The sequence below is a fragment of the Nerophis ophidion genome, linkage group LG07 (assembly GCF_033978795.1).
Source record: "Nerophis ophidion isolate RoL-2023_Sa linkage group LG07, RoL_Noph_v1.0, whole genome shotgun sequence".
Lineage (NCBI taxonomy): Eukaryota > Metazoa > Chordata > Actinopteri > Syngnathiformes > Syngnathidae > Nerophis > Nerophis ophidion.
In genome coordinates this window covers 10717838-10742624 of record NC_084617.1, presented here as the reverse complement: position 1 = coordinate 10742624, position 24787 = coordinate 10717838, and the positions used below count along the sequence as shown (strand labels likewise).

General features: G+C 41.4%; 1 protein-coding gene across 4 annotated transcripts in view; it reads right to left on the bottom strand.

Annotated features, from left to right (window-relative positions):
* The window catches only part of mrtfbb (myocardin related transcription factor Bb), a 257515-nt gene that overhangs the window by 25681 nt on the left and 207047 nt on the right, over positions 1 to 24787 (bottom strand). For 2 of the 4 annotated variants that reach the window (XM_061905325.1, XM_061905324.1), the window contains exons 4-6: positions 22715 to 22780; positions 5615 to 5670; positions 5459 to 5534 (exon numbers count right to left, since the gene is read on the bottom strand). In XM_061905325.1, the coding sequence (XP_061761309.1) occupies positions 5459 to 5534; positions 5615 to 5670; positions 22715 to 22780 (198 nt within the window). The remainder of the gene's footprint in view (positions 1 to 5458; positions 5535 to 5614; positions 5671 to 22714; positions 22781 to 24787) is intronic. The other 2 variants (XM_061905327.1, XM_061905328.1) reach the window with 2 other exon arrangements.

The window sequence follows — 24787 nt, the reverse complement described above, 5'->3', positions numbered from 1 at the left end:
TGTGAATGGGTGAATGTAGGAATACCGTCAAAGCGCTTTGGGCTCCTTAAAAAGGGGTAGAAAAGCGCTATACAAGTACAACCATATTATGCTGATAGTATATATTCGTACCATGAATTGATTAACGTGGACCCCCGACTTAAACAAGTTGAAAAACGTATTCGGGTGTTACCATTTAGTGGTCAATTGTACGGATTATGTACTGTACTGTGCAATCTACTAATAAAAGTTTCCATCAATCATGCGTCGGTAAGGTGGGCGGGGTTGGGCGCGCTAAGTATATTCAGGATTTGTCACGGATGCAAAGGATTCTGGGTATTTGTTGTGTTGCATTTATGTTGTGTTACTGTAAGGATGTTTTCCCGAAATGTGCTTGTCATTCTTGTTTGGTGTGGCTTCACAGCGTGGCGCATATTAGTGAGAGGGTTAAAATTGTTTATATCACAACCATCAGTGTACTCTGTATCACCCAGTATGCCCTTCAATCTTGTACATGTGTTTGCGTAAGCTGCATACAACATGTTGCTGGACTGGCAAACGGTTCGTACATGTTGTTGAAGGTGTCAAAGGCAATGGCTTCACAACACTCCCTTATTCCCGTTATCTATATAATCACCACCGGATATTCGCGAGAACGTTAGTGGCAATGGGAGCCATTGCCTTCTTTACTTTGTGACACGGGTCAAACTAGCTCTTTTAGTGGTAAAGGTCGCCGACTCCGGATATTCAACAACGGGCGGGTGGTTGCGGTTCTGATAAAATGTTGGTTCAGGTGGATGACGACTTTAGTGATGCGGTTGCGGATGATATAATTGCCTATCCGCGCATCTCTACCGCACATCATAATGGCAGCTACAGGTTCCCTCTTAAAGATCTAAAAAAAAAAGTATTTGGGAATTTCCGGCGGGCCAGATTGAAAAGCTTAATTTGCTCGGGTCTGGTTTAACTATTAGTTTTTATGTCATGGGATGTGTTATGAAAAATAAAACTTTAATAACATGAGAGACGAAAAAAAGTAGCAGCACCAACGTACCACAAAGAAATTGGACAAGTTTGGAGCGGTTTTGCCAAGATGGGGGTGGGGGGTGTTGAAGGATGCTGATGTGTTTTAGAGTTTGTCCTTTTTTACACAGCCATGTTTAGAGTAGCTAGTACTTTTTCCTTTGTGCATTCTACTAGTCTCTCTTTGTCTTCAGATCCCAGGTTAGTGGAGGAGGGCTTTCTTTTCTCTGAAAAGTGTGTGTTTTTCCCTTTGGAATGCCAGAACAGGGTGTCTGCAGGTTTCAGCAAGTCAAATTTAAGACTTTTTAAGACCTTTTTAATGCCACCTTGAATGAAATTTAAGACCGAAAAAAATAATAAAAAAATCAATAAATACAAGCGATGGTTGGGGATCCCACTGTACTACAACCTCAATGACAATCAGTCAAGTTTACTTATTGTATGTTTGTTAATAAACAAACTGATAAGCACCACTCTGCCAAACAGCTTATCAAAAACCTGGAGAGATCCAAAAACTTTGACATACAAAACAAACAAACCAACACCAGTAAAAACATAAAAACCGAGGTGAGGGTAAAAATAAATTACATTTGGTCAATAATAGTGCAAAACAGTATTATAACATCAACAACAAAACACTGAACACACACTCAAATGAGCCTCTGTTGAGCTTCAGCTGGCTGTTCTCATTCACGAGTTCTGCCTCTATTTTTTTCAACTCACTCATTTTTTCTTTGTATCTCTTGAAGAGATACAAAGAAAAAACGAGTGAGCTGAAATCACTCACTTTTACTCAAAAACGTGCCATAGCTTTTACTGAAAGGGATTCTGGGTATTTGTTCTGTTGTGTTTATGTTGTGTTACGGTGTGGAGGTTCTCCCGAAATGTGTTTGTCATTCTTGTTTGGTGTGTGTTTTTTAAGAAATCTTTTCTTGCAGCCCAGCCTCATCCTGACTCTCCATTCAGTGGCCCCCAGGTAAATTGAGTTTGAGACCCCTGTTTTAGATGCAAACCGATTTTTTTTTTTTTAAATCGCCCGACAATTTAAGACCATTGAGTACTGAATTCAAGACCATTTTAGAAATTTTCTAATATATGTAATACTTTTTAAGGCCTTAATTTTAGATACATGAATTTAAGACTTTCTAAAACTTTTTAAAGATCCGCGGATACCCTGCAGAACAACTTGAGAAGCCGGCATGAATGTATTGGTCCGGGTTGTTCTCCTGAAACTTCAGTAAAACTTGAAAATATTCCAATTCTGGTCCTTCTGACTCAGCATATATGCCATGAATTGATTAACATGGACCCCGACTTAAACAAGTTGAAAAACTTATTCGGGTGTTACTATTTAGTGGTCAATTGTACGGAATATGTACTGAACTGTGCAAGCTACTAATAAAAGTTTCAATTAATCAATCAGTCAAAAGAAGTTGGGATTAACCAGTAACTTAAATTCCCTGGGAGGAAGAGCTGGTATGAGTAATAACATGTTCCATCTATCCATCCATTTGCTACCGCTTGTCCCTTTTGGGGTCGCGGGGTGGGCGGGGCTGCTGGAGCCTATCTCAGCTGCATTCGGGCGGAAGGCGGGGTACACCCTGGACAAGTTGCCACCTCATCACAGGGCCAACACAGATAGACAGACAACATTCACACTCACATTGGGGCGGTATTGGGTAGAGTGGCCGTGCCAGCAACTTGAGGGCTCCAGGTTCGATTCCCGCTTCCGCCATCCTAGTCACTGCCGTTGTGTCCTTGGGCAAGACACTTTACCCACCTGCTCCCAGTGCCACCCACACTGGTTTAAATGTAACTTAGATATTGGGTTTCACTATGGAAAGCGCTATATAAATATAATTCACTTCACTTCTGTCATGTCTGTGATCATGTTTGGGTTTAAGTCATGTTCTGTTTGGTTTTTGGACACTCAGTTCCTGGTTTTTCACTCTTGTTTTGTCACCATAGCAACCATTAGTTTCACCTGTTTCACATTTGGAGTCACGCACCTGTTTTCACGAATCATGTAACTACTATTTAAAATCGAAAGTTGCCAAAAAGTCAGCCCTCACATTGGGGCGGTATTGAGTAGAGTGGCCGTGCCAGCGACTTGAGGGCTGCAGGTTCGATTCCCGCTTCCGCCATCCTAGTCACTGCCGTTGTGTCCTTGGGCAAGACACTTTACCCACCCTGTGCCACCCACCCTGGTTTAAATGTAACTTAGATATTGGGTTTCACTATGGAAAGCGCTTTGAGTCACTAGAGAAAAGCGCTATATAAATATAATTCACTTCACTTCTGTCATGTCTGTGATCATGTTTGGGTTTAAGTCATGTTCTGTTTGGTTTTTGGACACGCAGTTCCTGGTTTTTCACTCTTGGTTTGTCACCATAGCAACCATTAGTTTCACCTGTTTCACATTTGGAGTCACGCACCTGTTTTCACGAATCATGTAACTACTATTTAAAATCGAAAGTTGCCAAGAAGTCAGCCCTCACATTGGGGCGGTATTGAGTAGAGTGGCCGTGCCAGCGACTTTAGGGCTCCAGGTTCGATTCCCGCTTCCGCCATCCTAGTCACTGCCGTTGTGTCCTTGGGCAAGACACTTTACCCACCTGCTCCCAGTGCCACCCACCCTGGTTTAAATGTAACTTAGATATTGGGTTTCACTATGGAAAGCACTATATAAACATAATTCACTTCACTTTTGTCATGTCTGTGATCATGTTTTGGTTTAAGTCATGTTCTGTTTGGTTTTTGGTCACTCAGTTCCTGGTTTTTCACTCTTGGTTTGTCACCATAGCAACCATTAGTTTCACCTGTTTCACATTTGGAGTCACGCACCTGTTTTCACGAATCATGTAACTACTATTTAAAACCGAAAGTTGCCAAGAAGTCAGCCTGGAGACTTTACGTCTGTTCACTTCATGCCATGCCACGTCTGATACTGTCCATTAGGGCTGTGAATCTTTGGGTGTCCCACGATTCGATTCAATATCGATTCTTGGGGTCACGATTCGATTCAATGTCGATTTTTTTTCAATTGAACACGATTCTCGATTCAAAAACGATATTTTTCCGATTCAAAACGATTCTGTATTCATTCAATACATAGGATTTCAGCAGGATCTACCCCAGTCTGCTGACATGCTAACAGAGTAGTAGGTTTTTGTAAAAAGCTTTTATAATTGTAAAGGACAATGTTTTATCAACTGATTGCAATAATGTAAATTTGTTTTAACTATTAAACAAACCAAATATATGACTTATTTTATCTTTGTGAAAACATTGGACACAGTGTGTTGTCAAGCTTATGAGATGCGATGCAAGTGTAAGCCACTGTGACACTATTGTTCTTTTTTTTTTATTTTTACAAATGTCTAATGATAATGTCAATGAGGGATTTTTAATCACTGCTATGCTGAAATTATAACTAATATTGATACTGTTGTTGATAATATTCATTTTTGTTTCACAACTTTTGGTTGTCTCCTCTCAATTGCTCTGTTTATTGCAGTTCTGAGTGTTGCTGGGTCAGGTTCGGGTTTGGAATTGGATTTTGCATTGTTATGGTATTGCTGTGTATTGTTTTGTTGGATTGAAAAAAAAATAGATTTTTTAAAAATGAGAATCGATTCCGAGGATTGATTTTTTTCCCACACTCCTACTGTCCATAGTTTTGCTTATTACCATGCCACGTAAGTTTTTGTTATTTTTTTATGTCCCAGTTATCGAGTTTTGTTTCATGTTCATAGCTTCTGCCTTTGTGCAACTTTTTGTTTTATTAGCCAAGTTTTTGTAGTTCCGCCTTTTGTTCCTTTTTTTAATAGTAATAAATAAGTACGTCCCTACCTTCACGCCTTGCCCGCGCCAACTTTCCTTTGCCTCCCGGGAAAACAAACCCCAAAGTCCACGCATTGACAACTTCACATTCACACACTAGGGCCAATTTAGTGTTGCCAATCAACCTATCCAGGAGCGGTATAGCTCGGTTGGTAGAGCGGCCGTGTCAGCAACTTGAGGGTTGCAGGTTCGATTCCCGCTTCCGCCATCCTAGTCACTGCCGTTGTGTCCTTGGGCAAGACACTTTACCCACCTGCTCCCAGTGCCACCCACACTGGTTTAAATGTAAAAAATTAGATATTGGGTTTCACTTTGTAAAAGCGCTTTGAGTCACTAGAGAAAAAGCGCTATATAAATATAATTCAATTCAATTCAATATCCCCAAGTGCATACATAAAACTACACAAGACAGACAAAACATTATCGCAACACAACACAAACAAATGGGACAAGTTTAGGGAGATTCTTACAAGCTAGTAAAAAAAAACGTATTTTAGAATAACTTGAAAAAAGTAATGGCACACGCAAAATGTTTTGCGGCACAAACGCAGCACGAAAAACGGCAGTGTTATTTGTTTACATTTCGCCGACTTGCATGAGGACGGCTGGCTACCTTGCAAGATGTGCATGCGGGCCAGCTGGGAGCGTGCGGCTCTGCTGCACAGTTTGTGTTTCAGAAGGTTTCCTTTCTGATGGATGGAACAAAAAGTTAGCAAAGAGGAAACACATTGATGCAAAAAAAAAGGTTGAGGGGTGATCCTGGTCTTACCCTGGCTCGCTCCAAGGTGTGAATACGCTCATGGAAGGCAGCCGGTGTTTTCAGAGCTGAAGGAGATGGAATCAGTTCTCAGTTTTAAACAGTCAGACGTCACATTCTACTGATGGACAGTACACCTGCATGGTCAATTGACATCCACTACTTACCATGAATTGATTAACGTGGACCCCGACTTAAAAAAGTTGAAAAACTTATTCGGGTGTTACCATTCAGTGGTCAATTGTACGGAATATGTACTGTACTGTGCAATCTACTAATAAAAGTATCAATCGATCAATCAAACATTAAGTGTGTTTACATTGTCAACTCAGTGTTTCCCATACAGCATACAAACCCCGTTTCCATATGAGTTGGGAAATTGTGTTAGATGTAAATATAAATGGAATGCAATGATTTGCTAATCATTTTCAACCCATATTCACTTGAATATGGGTTTGATGTTCAAACTTTAGAGTTTGAGGCCAGCTACATGTGACAGAGAAGTTGGGAAAGGTGGAAATAAATACTGATAAAGTTGAGGAATGCTCATCAAACACTTATTTGGAACACCCCACAGGTGTGCAGGCTAATTGGGAACAGGTGGGTGCCGTGATTGGGTATAAAAACAGCTTCCCAAAAAAATGCTCGGTCTTTCACAAGAAAGGATGGGGCGAGGTACACCCCTTTGTCCACAACTGCGTGAGCAAATAGTCAAACAGTTTAAGAACAACGTTTCTCAAAGTGCAATTGCAAGAAATTTAGGGATTTCAACATCTACGGTCCATAATATCATCAAAAGGTTCAGAGAAGCTGGAGAAATCACTCCACGTAAGCGGCATGGCCGGAAACCAACATTGAATGACCGTGACCTTCGATCCCTCAGATGGCGCTGTCTCAAAAACCGACATCAATCTCTAAAGGATATCACCACATGGGCTCAGGAATACTTCAGACAACCACTGTCACTAAATACAGTTGGTTGCTACATCTGTAAGTGCAAGTTAAAGCTCTACTATGCAAAGCGAAAGCCATTTATCAACAACATCCAGAAACGCCGCCGGCTTCTCTGGGCCCGAGATCATCTAAGATGGACTGATGCAAAGTGGAAAAGTGTTCTGTGGTCTGACGAGTCCACATTTCAAATTGTTTTTGGAAATATTTGACATTGTGTCATCCGGAACAAAGGGGAAGCGAACCATCCAGATTGTTTTTCCGACTGGTCTGCCAGAGAATTAGAAGACGCAGCAAGAAAGATTACGGTTACCAACTTAGCAAGACCCCTGGAGACCATCTGTCTCCGTTCTTGTGCTACCCTGTCTTGGCAATATTGGTTATGATTAGAGATGGCTGATAATGGCTTCTTTGCCGATATCCGATATTGTCCAACTGTTAATTACCGAATCCGATATCAACCGATACCGAGATATACAGTTGTGGAATTAACACATTATTATGCCTAATTTTGTTGTGATGCCCCGCTGGATGCATTAAACAATGTAACAAGGTTTTCCAAAAATAAATCAACTCAAGTTATGGGAAAAAAATGCCAACATGGCACTGCCATATTTATTATTGAGGTCACAAAGTGCACTATTTTTTTGAACAGGCCTCAAAAAAGTAGCTTGGAATTTGGGATATGCTCTTTCTGAGAGAGCATGAGGAGGTTGAGGTGGGTGGTGTTGGGGGGCGGGGTTGAGGTGGGGGGGGGGGCAGAGGAAGCGGGGGTGTATATTATAGCGTCTCGGAAGAGTTAGTGCTGCAAGGGATTCTGGGTATTTGTTCTGTTGTGTTACGGTGCGGATGTTCTCCCGAAATGTGTTTGTCATTCTTGTTTGGTGTGGGTTTTCCAAGAAATCTTTTCTTGCGGCCCAGCTTCACCTGGACTCTCCATCCAGTTGCACCCAGGTAAATTGAGTTTGAGACCCCTGTTTTAGATGCAAGCCGATATCATACGACATGTTTTTTTGGCTGATATCGGTCTGATATTCAATATCACGCCAACCCAGTGCAAAGCAGCAAAGCAGGGATATACTGTGTTTCTATTAAAGTAAAGGCAATTTGAAGGCAGTGTGTGAGAAATACAATAACATGCAACATATAACTGTGCAACTTCGTAAGCTGCATTAACACATTGTTTACTACCCTGTTTGTGGTTTAGAGAGGTGTTTTTATGTCAAATGTAAACTACTTACACAGGAAAATTGCAGCAACTTAGGCCACATGCACTGTGAAGGCATTAATATTGACTAAAATCATGCTCAAGTTCAGTGAGGGAATTGGGACTCCATTACTGCTCTGGGGTTGATGCTCCTGACCTATTGCAGTGGTGTTTAGCTAGTAAAAAAAAAAAAAGCAAAACAAATACAAAGATGACAGTTTCATAAAATAACTCCTTCATTCACATGGAAAAGAGTCCAACTTTGAATGTTTCCCCAAATATCCCGTCTAAACTTTCCATGGAAAGTTTCCAGAAATGTCCAGAACCCTTTGCAACACAAGAACTTTATTATTTTGTAAAGGCGTCATGTTAAGTTTTGCAGGTTTTTATACAGTGTTTGGCTTTAAAGGGGAACATTATCACAATTTCAAAAGGGTTAAAAACAATAAAAATCAGTTCCCAGTGGCTTGTTGTATTTTTTGAATTTTTTTTCAAAATTTTGCCGGTTTCGGAATATCCCTAAATAAAGCTTTAAAGTGCCTTATTTTCGGCTCTTTGCGAAGACACTGGCCATTTCCCTGTGACGTCATACAGTGCTGCCAATGTAAACAAACAATGGGAATACCACAGCAAGATATAGCGACATTAGCTCGGATTCAGACTCGGATTTCAGCGGTTTAAGCGATTCAACAGATTACGCATGTATTGAAACAGATGGTTGGAGTATGAAAGTATTGAAGAAGAAACTAAAGCTATTGAGCAAATAGCTATTAGATTAGATTAGATTAGATTAGATTAGATAGTACTTTATTTATTCCGTCAGGAGAGTTCCTTCAGGAAAATTAAAAATTTCAGCACAATCCCATTCAAGTTTAGACAAACATTACAGGGAGACAGAACAGGATCGCTGACGGGTCTGCCGGCTTCCAGCGCCCCTTACAAAAAAGATGAGATAAAGGTAAACAAGGGGGGGGAGAAAAAAAAAATAGAAGATTAAGATAAAATAAAAAAAATCAATCTTAGCCTGGGCCCTGGAGAGGAGGTGCGGACTGAGGCCAAGGGAAAAAAAAACAAAAAAAACCCCAAAAACAACTCATAGCCATAGTACACATCCCTCTTCCATGTGTGTAAGAGGGAAACATCAAACATCAAAAAACACACAGGACATTAAAGACATTAAAGCAGCAGATACAACCAGACACTTCTACATACAGCTATGAATAAAAAGTAAAAGAAACATATCCACTGTGGTGGCCTCTGCGGTGTTCCACGCCATCGTCTGCTGGGGTGGAGGGAGCATGGCCAGAGACAGGAGCAGACCCAACAAAGCAACCAGGACAGCCGACTCCACTCTCGGCCAGTGTCCAGTCCGCATGGATGAGCGATGATACGTCCAAGGAGACTGAGGTGTCCGACACCTGCTCACCCAGCCAAGACACCGCGAAGCCTCTCCGTCCCAGCGCTCAGTGCCAGCTCCGCAGCCCTGTCCCCTCATCCGCATCTCCTCCAGTCCCTCCAAACTCTGCAGCCCTGTCCCCTCATCCGCATCTCCTCCAGTCCCTCCAAACAGACTCCGGTGTGGCAGAGACCCAGCAGCTGGTGTCCATGGCCAAAAGGCTCCCAGGAGGCAGATCCAGAAGTCCACAAAAAAAGCACCACAGAGGTCACGAAAGTGGCACCCCTTGTCACACAGTCCCAAAGCGACCCGAACCAAAAGGCAAAAAAATATAATAAGACATGAAAACAAGAGGGAAACACAAAAGGATGACACAAGAGCACAGAGCTCCTGCCTACAGCAGCCACTACAGCAGCGCCATCTTAGAAAAAAAAAAAATTGACGCTATTCATAGCCATAGCATGGCCGAATAGCTGCGTTAGCAACGCCGGTAAAATGTGCGGACCAAATATCAGGACTTTCGCATCTTTTGACACGGGAGCAACTTAAATCCGTCGATTGGTAAGTGTTTGTTTCGCATTAAATGAGGGTGGAAGGAAACGTGATATAGTTGCAAATGCATCTGCAGGTTATCCATACATCTCTGTGCCATGTCTGCTTTAGCACCGCCGGTAAATAGCATGTTAGCATCGATTAGCATAGCATGTTAGCATCGATTAGCTGGCAGTCAACATCAACAAAACTCACCTTTGTGATTTCGTTGACTATCGTTGCAAATGCATTTGCAGGTTATCCATACATCTCTGTGCCATGTCTGCCTTAGCATCGCCGGTAAAATGTGGAGACACTTTGGCACATTCAATGGGGGTCTGGCGGCAGACACTTTGGCATCTCCGGGCCAGTGGTGCAACTTGAATCCCTCCCTGTTAGTGTTGTTACACCCTCCGACAACACACCGACGAGGCATGATGTCTCCAAGGTTCCAAAAAAATAGTCCAAAAAACTGAAAATAACAGAGCTGAGACCCGGTGTTTGTAATGTATTGAAAATGAAAATGGGTGTGTTACCTCGGCGACGTCACATTCTGACGTCATCGCCTCCAGCGCGATAAACAGAAAGGCGTTTAATTCGCCAAAATTCACCCATTTAGAGTTCGGAAATCGGTTAAAAAAATAGATGGTCTTTTTTCTGCACCATCAAGGTATATATTGACGCTTACATAGGTCTGGTGATAATGTTCCCCTTTAAAGGAGAGCTGCACTTTTTTGGAATTTTGCCTATCATTCAAAATAAGACAAGAACACGTATGCATTTTTTTTTTCATGCATTCTACGTCGTGAAATACGGCAAATATCGGGCTAACAAAGCCCTGTAAAAAAAACGTGTAAAAATCACTAACAATACTTGATTTATATTTTGCGAACTGAATATTAACTAAGTATTAGCGATATTGTTGTTGTTATAGCAAGGAACTATTTTTTTTTAGCCGCAGAGCGCTAACAAGTTTATGCACCATACTGAAGCGGCGAGCTGCTGCATCACTTTGTAAAAGTTAAGTTTTGTAGGTCTTTATACAGACTTTGGCTTTATAGGAGAGCTGCACTTTTTTGGAATTGTGCCTAACATTCACAATAAGACAAAAACACATATGTATTTTTTTTACCCCCATGCATTCTAAGTCGTGAAATAAGGCAAGTGTCGGGCTAAAAAAGCCCTCTAAAAAACATGTAAAAATCACTAACAATACTTACAGGAGTCCCCAAACTTTTTGACCCGGGGGCCACATTAGGTTAAAATAGTTTGGCCGGGGGCCGGGCTGTATATATATATATATATATATATATATATATATATATATATATATATATACATATTAGGGGTGTGGGAAAAAATCTATTCGAATTTGAATCGCGATTCTTACGTTGTACAATTCAGAATCGATTCTCTCTTTTTTTTTTTATTATTATTTTTTTAAATTTATTTTATATATATATTTTTTTTATCAATCCAACATAACAATACACAGCAATACCATAACAATGCAATCCAATTCCAAAACCGAACCTAACCCAGCAACACTCAGAACTGCAATAAACAGAGCAATTGAGAGGAGACACAAACACGACACAGAACAAACCAAAAGTAGTGAAACAAAAATGGATATTATCAACAACAGTATCAATATTAGTTATAATTTCAGCATAGCAGTGATTAAAAATCCCTCATTGACATTATCATTAGACATTTATAAAAATAATAAAAGAGAACAATAGTGTCACAGTGGCTTACACTTGCATCGCATCTCATAAGCTTGACAACACACTGTGTCCAATGTTTTCACAAAGATAAAATAAGTCATATTTTTGGTTCGTTTAATAGTTAAAACAAATTTACATTATTGCAATCAGTTGATAAAACACTGTCCTTTACAATTATAAAAGCTTTTTAAAAAAAATCTACTACTCTGCTAGCATGTCAGCAGACTGGGGGAGATCCTGCTGAAATCCTATGTATTGAATGAATACAGAATCCTTTTGAATCGAAAAAATATAGTTTTTGAATCGAGAATCGCGCTGAATCGAAAAAAATCGATATATGATCGAATCGCGACCCCAAGAATCGATATTGAATCGAATCGTGGGACACCCAAAGATTCGTAACCTAAATATATATATATGAATATATATATGATATCAATCATCAATCAATGTTTACTTATATAGCCCTAAATCACTAGTGTCTCAAAGGGCTGCACAAACCACCACGACATCCTCGGTAGGCCCACATAAGGGCAAGGAAAACTCACACCCAGTGGGACGTCGGTGACAATGATGACTATGAGAACCTTGGAGAGGAGGAAAGCAATGGATGTCGAGCGGGTCTAACATGATACTGTGAAAGTTCAATCCATAATGGATCCAACACAGTCGCGAGAGTCCAGTCCAAAGCGGATCCAACACAGCAGCGAGAGTCCCGTTCACAGCGGAGCCAGCAGGAAACCATCCCAAGCGGAGGCGGACAGCGCATCGATTGGAAAATGCATTTTAAGACAATGTGTTTTGCCTGAGCGGCTAGGAGACTCAGAGTAACAAGCAACAAGAAGTAGAAAATGGATTAGAAAGGACAGATTAAAAAAAAAAATTAACTTGGGACTTCCTACGGGCCAGATCTCGAACACTGGCGGGCCCTAGTTTGGGGACCCCTGATCTAAAAAAACAATGTAAATAGTCATGAAAATAAAGACAACGCATTGAATGAGAAGGTGTGTCCAAACTTTTGGCCTCTAATGTATGTGTTCTTGTTTGATTGATTGATTGATTGATACTTTTATTAGTAGTTTGCACAGTACAGTACATATTCCGTACAATTGACCACTAAATGGTAACACCCCAAAAAGTTTTTCAACTTGTTTAAGTCGGGGTCCACGTTAATCAATTCATGGTACAAATATATACTATCAGCATAATACAGTCATCACACAAGTTAATCATCATAGTATGTACATTGAATTATTTACATTATTTACAATCCGGGGGGTGGGATGAGGAGCTTTGGTTGATATCAGAACTTCAGTCATCAACAATTGCATCAACAGAGAAATGTGGACATTGAAACAGTGTAGGTCTTATTTAGTAGGATATGTACAGCCAGCAGAGAACATAGTGAGTTCACATAGCATAAGAACAAGTATATACATTAGAAGTACATTTGAGTTGTTTATAATCCGGGGAGATGGGATGTGAATGGAGGAGGGTATTAGTAAAGTGTTGAAGTTGCCTGGAGGTGTTGTTTTAGAGCGGTTTTGAAGGAATATAGAGATGCACTTACTTTTATACCTGTTGGGAGTGCATTCCACATTGATGTGGGATAGAAAGAGAATGAGTTAAGACCTTTGTTAGATCGGAATCTGGGTTTAACGTGGTTTGTGGAGCTCCCCCTGGTGTTGTGGTTATGGCGGTCATTTACGTTAAGGAAGTAGTTTTACATGTACTTCGGTATCAAGGAGGTGTAGCGTATTTTATAGACCAGGCTCAGTGCAAGTTGTTTTACTCTGTCCTCCACCCTGAGCCAGCCCACTTTGGAGAAGTGGGTTGGATTGAGGTGTGATCTGGGGTGGAGGTCTAAAAGTAACCGGATTAGCTTATTCTGGGATGTTTGGAGTCTAGATTTGAGGGTTTTGGAGGTGCTGGGGTACCAGGAGGTGCAAGCGTAATCGAAGAAGGGTTGAATGAGAGTTCCCGCTAGAATCCTCAAGGTGCTTTTGTTGACCAGAGAGGAGATTCTGTAGAGGAATCTCGTTCTTTGGTTGACCTTTTTGATCACCTTGGTTGCCATTTTATCACATAAAAATTGTGAATGATAGGCAAAATTCCCCCCCAAAAAGTGCAGTTACCTTTTAAGCAGAGATATCTAAATAAAACAAGAACAAACTCATCCTGGCTGGTTGGAGTCATCTCCGCTATGACCAGCGCTGTTTGCTCGAAGGACCGTCGTCCTTGGTTGTCTGAGGAAAACTATCATCACAAAGCCGGTATTGCATTCCTAGCATGCAGGATGGGTACATGTGGGAGGGCTTTAATAGAGAACGGCCTGGGGGAGTGTGTGTGTGTGTGTGCATGTGTGTGTGTGTGTGAGAAACATGCTCGGCCAGGACGCTAAAGGGGTGACTGACCCCCATGAAGGCCCAGGCTGTGACTCATGAAGCCATGTGGAGACAGGGAGGAACTGACATGACGACACATAAAATGACTTTGTCTTTGTTTTTATCTTTGCAGCTTTTATCTCGCCAGGATGACTCTCTTCCAGAGTAAATCTTCCCCCGTTTATTACGCACACGACACTCACAAAGCCCGGACGAGCTAACATTAGAGTGTTGTTATTGGAATAACTTGCAGCGTTGGTGACCATTAAAGTGTGTTGGGAATAGTGAATTGTTAGATAAATTAAGGTTGGAAATAGGGCTGGGCGATATATCGATTATACTCAGAAGTGGGTAGTAACGCGCTACATTTACTCCGTTACATCTACTTGAGTAACTTTTGGGATAAATTGTACTTCTAAGAGTAGTTTTTATGCAACATACTTTTACTTTTGTATATTTATAGAGAAGGAACGCTACTTTTACTCCGCTCCATTTATCTGCAATAAGGTCGCTACTTTTTTTTTTATCGATCTCTTAATGCACGCTTTGTTTGTTTTGATTTTGTCAGACACGCATTCAAAGTAGGAACTACGGATGCCTGCGTTTCACCAATCAAATGCAGTCACTGGTGACGTTGGACCAATTAAACAGAGCCAGGTGGTCACGTGACCGTCACATGTAGAACCCGACATGTTGAAAAACTTATTGGGGTGTTACCATTTAGTGGTCAACTGTACGGAATATGTACTGTACTGTGCAATATAATAATAAAAGTTTCAATCAATCAACCAATCAATCAAAAGTGTAAAGGAAAAAAGACACTTTTTATTTCAACCGTACTTCCCGTCAAAAGCCTAAAGACTGATCGCCCAGTTCCTGTCTTCACAATAAAAGCGCCGCTCCATCGCGCCTGCGCTAACAAAATAAGAGTCTCCGAAAGCCAGCGCAAACAAGCTAGCAAGCTACGGAGTTTGCCGCCAATGTATTTCTTGTAAAGTGTATGAAAACGAATATGGAAGCTGGACAAATAAGATGCCAAAAACCAACGACTTTCATGTGGTATTAGACAGGAAGGAGGAGCTTTTTTTCTCCTCCATTTGAAAACCGGGACGTTATCAGCACTATACTGTCTGATTCCAATCAATGCAAGTCATCAGAATCAGGTAATACACCAACTTATATTCTTGTCTTCATGAAAGATAGGAATCTATATGTTAAACATGCATGTATATTCATTAAAACACCTTTAACATGTGAAAAAAAACGCAAAATAAATAAATATAAATTATATACTGTATATATATATATATATATATATATATATGATATGTGTGTATGTATATGTATATATGAGGTAGATCACCTCGACTTGGTCATTTATTAAGTAATTGATAAACGTTGAAAAACTATTATTGGGGTGTTACCATTTAGTGGTCAATTGTACGGAATATGTACTGTACTGTGCAATCTACTAATAAAAGTTTTAATCAATCAATCAATGCCTACTGAGCCAGAGGTGCTGTTAAGTTATTGTGGCTCAATTTGCCTTAATTTTTATTTTATTTTAATGTATTATTATTTAATATACATTATTGTTTTAGTTGCTTAAGAGATATTCCTGGTTCTGAATTTGCTCATTGCTATTTTTATGTTTTTGTGCATTATTTGTTGCCGTAATCATTAAACGAACAGGTTACTCATCAGTTACTCAGTACTTGAGTAGTTTTTTCACAAAATACTTTTTACTTTTACTCAAGTAAATATTTGGGTGACTACTCCTTACTTTTACTTGAGTAATAAATCTCTAAAGTAACAGTACTCTTACTTGAGTACAATTTCTGGCTACTCTATCCACCTCTGATTATACTCGATATATCGCAGGTTTGTCTCTGTCCGATATAGGAAATTGTCAGGCTTTGACATGGATTGAGTGTGCTCCCTTCGACGCGGCGGGATTACAGGACGAGCCAGGCGTGAATTCAGGTACATGTTTTTATTTAAACACTATAATCAAAAATAATCAAACTAAGGGCGCTCACAAAGAGGAAGAAACAAACGTGAAACAAAAACCCCTGCTCGTTGGCATGAAAGACAATTTAACTATAAACAAACAGCACAATGGCAAGACTAAAGACATGAAACAAAAGAGTGCACTGTGGCATAAATATATAAACTTACTCGGCATGGAACTGTGGACTAGGACATGAAGGTTTGAACAGCATGGGTAGGGTGCGTGTGAGTGTGAAGATCCCAGGACGAAGACAAGAAAAGGAGTGACTTAAATAGCGGTGATGATTAGTGAAAACAGGTGAGGCTGAGAACAGGGACGTGACAGGTGAAAACTAATGAGGTTGGCATGGAAACAAACAAAACCAGGAAGTGCAAAACGTGACTGAATGTCCAAAAATCAAAAACATAACAGGACAAAACCAAACATGATCCATAGGTGTGACAGAAATGACTTTATCGTGATATTCAAATATACGTTTTCACGCAGTTGCTTTTAAGTGTAACGCCGAAGCAACAATTTCAACACCGTAAGAAACAAATAGTCAATAAAAAAAGGAGATAACGTCCGCAGGAACCTACCACACAGCAAAGGACATACACTATTTGATTTCCTATTATGCAGCTCATTTTCAATTGACAGTTATTGAAATATCAATCAATCAATCAATGTTTATTTATATAGCCCCAAATCACAAATGTCTCAAAGGACTGCACAAATCATTACGACTACAACATCCTCGGAAGAACCCACAAAAGGGCAAGGAAAACTCACACCCAGTGGGCAGGGAGAATTCACATCCAGTGGGACGCTAGTGACAATGCTGACTATGAGAAACCTTGGAGAGGACCTCAGATGTGGGCAACCCCCCCCCCCCTCTAGGGGACCGAAAGCAATGGATGTCGAGCGGGTCTAACATGATACTGTGAAAGTTCAATCCATAGTGGCTCCAACACAGCCGCGAGAGTTCAGTTCAAGCGGATCCAAGACAGCAGCGAGAGTCCCGTCCACAGGAAACCATCTCAAGCGGAGGCGGATCAGCAGCGTAGAGATGTCCCCAACCGATAAAGGCGAGCGGTCCATCTTCAATCAATCAATCAATGTTTATTTATATAGCCCCAAATCACAAATGTCTCAAAGGACTGCACAAATCATTACGACTACAACATCCTCGGAAGAACCCACAAAAGGGCAAGGAAAACTCACACCCAGTGGGCAGGGAGAATTCACATTCAGTGGGACGCCAGCGACAATGCTGACTATGAGAAACCTTGGAGAGGACCTCAGATGTGGGCAACCCCCCCCCTCTAGGGGACCGAAAGCAATGGATGTCGAGCGGGTCTAACATGATACTGTGAAAGTTCAATCCATAGTGGCTCCAAGACAGCAGTGAGAGTCCCGTCCACAGGAAACCATCTCAAGCGGATCAGCAGCGTAGAGATGTCCCCAACCGATACAGGCGAGCGGTCCATCCTGGGTCCCGACGAGCGGTCCATCCTGGGTCTCGACTCTGGACAGTCAGTACTTCATCCATGGTCATCGGACCGGACCCCCTCCACAAGGGAGGGGGGGACATAGGAGAAAGAAAAGAAGCGGCAGATCAACTGGTCTAAAAAGGAGGTCTATTTATTTAAAGGCTAGAGTATACAGATGAGTTTTAAGATGAGACTTAAATGCTTCTACTGAGGTAGCATCTCGAACTGTTACCGGGAGGGCATTCCAGAGTACTGGAGCCCGAACGGAAAACGCTCTATAGCCCGCAGACTTTTTTTGAGCTCTAGGAATCACTAATAAGCCGGAGTCTTTTGAACGCAGATTTCTTGCCGGGACATACGGTACAATACAATCGGCAAGATAGGCTGGAGCTAGACCGTGTAGTATTTTATACGTAAGTAGTAAAACCTTAAAGTCACATCTTAAGTGCACAGGAAGCCAGTGCAGGTGAGCCAGTACAGGCGTAATGTGATCAAACTTTCTTGTTCTTGTCAAAAGTCTAGCAGCCGCATTTTGTACCAACTGTAATCTTTTAATGCTAGACATTGGGAGACCCGAAAATAATACGTTACAGTAATCGAGACGAGACGTAACAAACGCATGGATAATGATCTCGGCGTCTATAGTGGACAAAATGGAGCGAATTTTAGCGATATTACGGAGATGAAAGAAGGCCGTTTTAGTAACGCTTTTAATGTGTGACTCAAAGGAGAGAGTTGGGTCGAAGATAATACCCAGATTTTTTACAGAGTCACCTTGTTTTATTATTTGGTTGTCAAATGTTAAAGTTGTATTATTAAATAGAGGTCGGTGTCTAGCAGGACCGATAATCAGCATTTCCGTTTTTTTTGGCATTAAGTTGCAAAAAGTTAGCGGACATCCATTGTTTAATTTCATTAAGACACGCTTCCAACTGACTACAGTCCGGCGTGTTGGTCAGCTTTAGGGGCATGTAGAGTTGGGTGTCATCATGCACAAAAGTGCATTTTAATTACACTTTTTTTCCTGAAGGTATCAATAAAGTACTATCTATCTATCTGTCTACAGCAGGGGTGTCCAAACTTTATCCACTTAGGGCCGCAGACTGAAAAATCAAAGCAAGCCGGGGCCATTTTGACATTTTTCTATTTTAAAAGCCAAAACGATATATGTATAAAAAATATACATTAAGGCAGGGGTCGGGAACCTTTTTGGCTGAGAGAGCCAAAAGGCCAAATATTTTAAAGTATATTTCCGTAAGAGCCATATAATTTTTTTTTTTAACACTGAACACATAGCTCGGTTGGTAGAGTGGCCGTGCCAGCAACTCGAGGGTTGCAGGTTCGATTCCCGCTTCCGCCATCCTAGTCACTGCCGTTGTGTCCTTGGGCAAGACACTTTACCCACCTGCTCCCAGTGCCACCCACACTGGTTTAAATGTAACTTAGATATTGGGTGTCACTATGTAAAGAGCTTTGAGTCACTCGAGAAAAGCGCTATATAAATATAAAAAAATATAAAACACAACTAAGCACGTACATTTTTAAGTAAGACCAACATTTCCAGAGTATAACAGGTCTCTTATTCTTTGTAATAACATTGTTATTCTGAAGCTAACTGTGGGGGGGGGCGTGGCCTGCGGGCCTGCAGCGACAGGTGGGTAGATGGCCCACCTGGGCCTTGTTATTTAATCAGCTGTCGCTCTGTTATAAGCAGCAGCCAGGAGGAGAGACTGGGTTGGGGCTGGAAATACAATTGCTGGAAAGCAACTGAGAGACTTATTGAAAAATAAAACAATAATGTAACCCTGAAACAGGCTCTCATGTCCGTGCTTGGGGGGCTGAAGAACCCCCAGGAGGGCAAGCCCCACACTAACCAATAATAAAAAAAATAACTTCTTACCATTATCGCGACTTCTTGAACAGGTGCGGTAGAAACGGATGGATGGATTAAAAATGCATGAGAATGTTTTATAATTTTAACATTATTTTTAACACTGTGATTGCAAGTGGAATTATTCATTATTTATTGTGTTAAGCAACGTCAGGTCAGATTTATCTGAGAGCCAGATGCAGTCATCAAAAGAGCCACATCTGGATCTAGAGCCATAGGTTCCCTACCCCTGCATTAAGGCCTCCACTCAGGCTTGACTCCGGGGACCGCAAAGGGTTTTGGTCCAAAAAAATATTAAAAATGTGTCATTATTCAGTATTATTTTGTGTTATTATTATTCAAGTTTTAAATCTCCAGATTAACATTAGGTCCTTCTGTCAATATAATGATTTTAAAGATTTAAGTTGTATGCTCTTTTTGTCAAAGAAAACCCTGTTTTTGATAGAAAAAACAAAACAAAATATGCAATATTATCACGCAATATTTTTTTTAAGTGCTCACCTGCACTGGCTTCCTGTGCACTTAAGATGTGACTTTAAGGTTTTACTACTTACGTATAAAATACTACACGGTCTAGCTCCATCCTATCTTGCCGATTGTATTGTACCATATGTCCCGGCAAGAAATCTGCGTTCAAAGGACTCCGGCTTATTAGTGATTCCTAAAGCCCCAAAAAAGTCTGCGGGCTATAGAGCGTTTTCCGTTCGGGCTCCAGTACTCTGGAATGCCCTCCCGGTAACAGTTCGAGATGCTACCTCAGTAGAAGCATTTAAGTCTCACCTTAAAACTCATTTGTATACTCTAGCCTTTAAATAGACTCCCTTTTTAGACCAGTTGATCTGCCGCTTCTTGTGGAGGGGGTCCGGTCCGATGACCATGGATCAAGTACTGGCTGTCACGAGTCGAGACCCAGGATGGACCGCTCGTCGGGACCCAGGATGGACCGCTCGCCTGTGTATCGGTTGGGGACATCTCTACGCTGCTGATCCGCCTCCGCTTGGGATGGTTTCCTGCGGACGGGACTCTCGCTGCTGTCTTGGATCCGCTTTGAACTGAACTCTCGCGGCTGTGTTGGAGCCACTATGGATTGAACTTTCACAGTATCATGTTAGACCCGCTCGACATCCATTGCTTTCGGTCCCCTAGATGGGGAGTTGCCCACATTTGAGGTCCTCTCCAAGGTTTCTCATAGTCAGCATTGTCACTGGCGTCCCACTGGATGTGAGTTTTCCTTGCCCTTTTGTGGGTTCTTCCGAGGATGTCGTAGTCGTAATGGTTTGTACAGTCCTTTGAGACATTTGTGATTTGGGGCTATATAAATAAACATTAATTGATTGATTAAGTGGAATATTTGAGATTATATAATAATGGAGCCTTAAAAAAGTCCATAACTAATAACACCATTGATTTTAATTCATTATTATTTTTTGAGCAGTGACACTTAAAAACAAATCACACTAAAATTATTGGGGATCCAAAAGGGTCCTTACTCATTAAAGTGTTAAAAAAAAAAAATTATACAATTTTTTACTGTTCACTTTTAGCACAATAATCTCGAGATCAACTTCAGATCCATCTGTCAATTATACATTTTATTGTTGTTTATGGTTTTTTGTGTGTTAGTTTTAGGCCATTCTTTAAAAAAAACAAAAAACAGCTCAGTTTTTTTATATGGCAAACACAAAATATGCTACATTTTTCCCCCAAAAATGTCTCAAAGTGGAAAATTTAACCTGACGTAATTGGAGCCTTGAATAGGTCAATAATTCATAATGACATTGATTTTGATTCATTATTATTTTTTAAAGAAATAAACAGCCTGCATGGCAGCTTTGTGTTATTAGAGTAAACATTGCAACATTTTCTTGTTACATTTCACCCGTTTGCTCCTTTATATCACTTTTTCCGCTTTAAAATTTTTTCAATAATATTTTTAAAATGTGCCGTGGGGCCGTTAAAAAATTCCCAGCGGGCCGCACTTTGGACACCCCTAGTCTACAGGCTCTTCCCACTCTTTCTTGTTTCTCCTTCTCACAGACATAAAACAAGCGCACCTTCTTACATACGTCACATATTGTCGTGCGTGCAACGTCACATACTGTGGTAACGTTAGCTGTGGAGCTAACGGAGGGGTGCGAGTGGTAATACGAGAGAGAGAAGGTGCGAATCATGTAAAAAATTAAGGAATAATAATAATTCCCAAGAAAAACAGCAAGGGGTCCATTACTGGCGGTGGTTTGGCTTCAAGCGGGAAGACGTTGAACAGAAAACCGTAATATGTCAAGTATGCGGCAAAAGCGTTGCTACAAAAAGTAGCACCACTGCTAATTTGTAGCTTCATTTGAAAAGTTACCCGCCAGAGAGTGAAGAGTGCTTGAAACTCTGCTGCATGTCAACATCTCCGCCCAATGCCACACCAACAAAATGCCGAAGCAACAATTTCAACACCATATGAAACAAATAGTCAACAACAGAAGGAGATACCGTCCGCAGGAACCTACCACATAGCGGAGGACATACACAATTTTTTTTTGTATTATGCAGCTCATTTTTATTTGACAATTATTGAAATATCTTGTGTGACATCATGCACAAAAGTGCACTTTATTTGTTTTTAGCTACTGTAGTGGCGTTCTGTAGTGGGAACATGCAAACGCCACACAGAAAGATCCCGAGCCCGGGATTGAACCCAGGACGCTGCTGATCCGCCTCCGCTTGGGATGGTTTCCTGTGGACTGGACTCTCGCTGCTGTCTTGGATCTGCTTGAACTGAACTCTCGCGGCTGTGTTGGAGCCACTATGGATTGAACTTTCACAGTATCATGTTAGACCCGCTCGACATCCATTGCTTTCGGTCCCCTAGAGGGGGGGGGGGTTGCCCACATCTGAGGTCCTCTCCAAGGTTTCTCATAGTCAGCATTGTCACTGGCGTCCCACTGGATGTGAATTCTCCCTGCCCACTGGGTGTGAGTTTTCCTTGCCCTTTTGTGGGTTCTTCCGAGGATGTTGTAGTCGTAATGATTTGTGCAGTCCTTTGAGACATTTGTGATTTGGGGCTATATAAATAAACATTGATTGATTGATTGATTTAGGACTACTCAGGACCTTCAGATTGTGAGGCACATGAACTAACCCCTGTTCCACCGTGCTGCCCATCATTATCGATCAAAATGAAATTGAAAAATGGGGAAATATATTATATTTGCTATTCTATTTGCAGGTCAAATGTACTGAAACAGCAACACAGTGTCAATACAGCTAGTGAGTGTGCCACACACTCACCAAAGCCTCATTTACCCATCCATTTTCTACCGCTTGTCCCTTGTGGGGTCGCTGGAGCCTACCTCAGCTGCATTCGGGCAGAAGGGGGTGTACACCCTGGACAAGTCAATACCTCATCGCAGTCATTTACTAGTGATTCTTATTACACCCGCTTTAGTGATACAATAACTCTTCTTCGTAATGTTTGCATTCCTCCAATATCGAATGCATATATTTTCCGGGTGGATTACGAGTGGGAGAAGTAGGAAGTGCAGACTTACGGGGCATGATGCCTTGCTCCACATGTTGCTGGCGACTTCGTCTGTGCTGCAAGCAGAGCTGCAGGGCTGCGAGAGTGCAAAGACAAAAGGAAAAAAAAGAAAAAGAAAAGTTGAACAATTCCAGAGCTACAGTGAGTCATCAAACAGCGTGCTGGCGCAGGTGTCACGCCGAGCTGTACAATGCACTTATGTTTTGTCATAAACACCAAAGGTCAAAGGCTAACAACCGCAAATGTACAATTCACTTCCTGCATTCTGCCGGAGAGGAAGCAGAGAAAACCACAAACACTTTATTGGCGAGGTTCGCGATGCTTGATAAGGTAAATAGTTCATACGATGAAAGGAAGAAAAAAGTTAGGAAGGTTTAAAGGTTTTTAATAAGTAATAATATAGTCCTCAATGAATCTTGTCTGCTTATTAGAAACCCTGTTTCAATATGAGTTGGGAAATTGTGTTAGATGTAAATATAAACGGAATAAAACGATTTGCAAATCATTTTCAACCCATATTCAGTTGAATGCACTACAAAGACAAGATATTTGATGTTCAAACTAATTAACTTAGAATTTCATGGCTGCCACATGTGCCAAAGTAGTTGGGAAAGGGCATGTTCACCACTGTGTTACATCACCTTTTCTTTTAACAACACTCAATAAACATTTAGGAACTGAGGAAACTAATTGTTGAAGCGTGAAAGTGGAATTCTTTCCCATTCTTGTTTGATGTAAAGCTTCAGTCGTTCAACAGTCCGGGGTCTCCGCTGTAGTATTTTACGCTTCATAATGCGCCACACATTTTCGATGGGAGACAAGTCTGGACTATAGGCGGGCCAGGAAAGTACCCGCACTCTTTTTTTACGAAGCCACGCTGTTGTAAGACATGCTGAATGTGGCTTGGCATTGTCTTGCTGAAATAAGCAGGGGCGTCCATGAAAAAGACGGCGCTTAGATGGCAGCATATGTTGCTCCAAAACCTGTATGGACCATTCAGCATTAATGGTGCCTTCACAGATGTGTAAGTTACCCATGCCTTGGGCACTAATGCACCCCCATACCATCACAGATGCTGTCTTTTCAACTTTGAGCCTATAACAATACGAATGGTTATTTTCCTCTTTGTTCTGGAGGACACCACGTCCTCTGTTTCCAAATATAATTTGAAATGTGGACTTGTCAGACCACAGAACACTTTTCCACTTTGCATCAGTCCACCTTAGATGAGCTCGGGCCCAGCCAAGCCGGCGGCGTTTCAGGATATTGTTGATAAATGGGTTTGGTTTTGCATAGTAGAGTTTTAACTTGCACTTACAGATGTAGCGACCAACTGTAGTTACTGACAGTGGTTTTATGAAGGGCTCCTGAGCCCATATGGTGATATCCTTTACACACTGATGTCGGTTTTTGATGCAGTACCGCCTGAGGGATCAAAAGTCCGTAATATCATCGCTTACATGGAGTGATTTTTCCAGATTATCAGAACCTTTTGATGATTTTACGGACCGTAGATGGTAAAATCCCTAAATTCTTTGCAATAGCTCATTGAGAAAAGTTCTAAAACTGTTGGACAATTTGCTTACAAAGTGGAGACCCTCACCTCATCCTTGTTTGTGTATTACTTAGCATATCATGCAAGCTGCTTTTATACCCAATCATCAATCAATCAATCAATGTTTACTTATATAGCCCTAAATCACTAGTGTCTCAAAGGGCTGCACAAACCACTACGACATCCTCGGTAGGCCCACATAAGGGCAAGGAAAACTCACACCCAGTGGGACGTCGGTGGCAATGATGACTATGAGAACCTTGGAGAGGAGGAAAGCAATGGATGTCGAGCGGGTCTAACATGATACTGTGAAAGTTCAATCCACAATGGATCCAACACAGTCACGAGAGTCCAGTCCAAAGCGGATCCAACACAGCAGCGAGAGTCCCGTTCACAGAGGAGGCAGCAGGAAACCATCCCAAGCGGAGGCGGATCAGCAGCGCAGAGATGTCCCCAGCCGATACACAGGCAAGCAGTACATGGCCACCGGATCGGACTGGACCCCCTCCACAAGGGAGAGTGGGACAT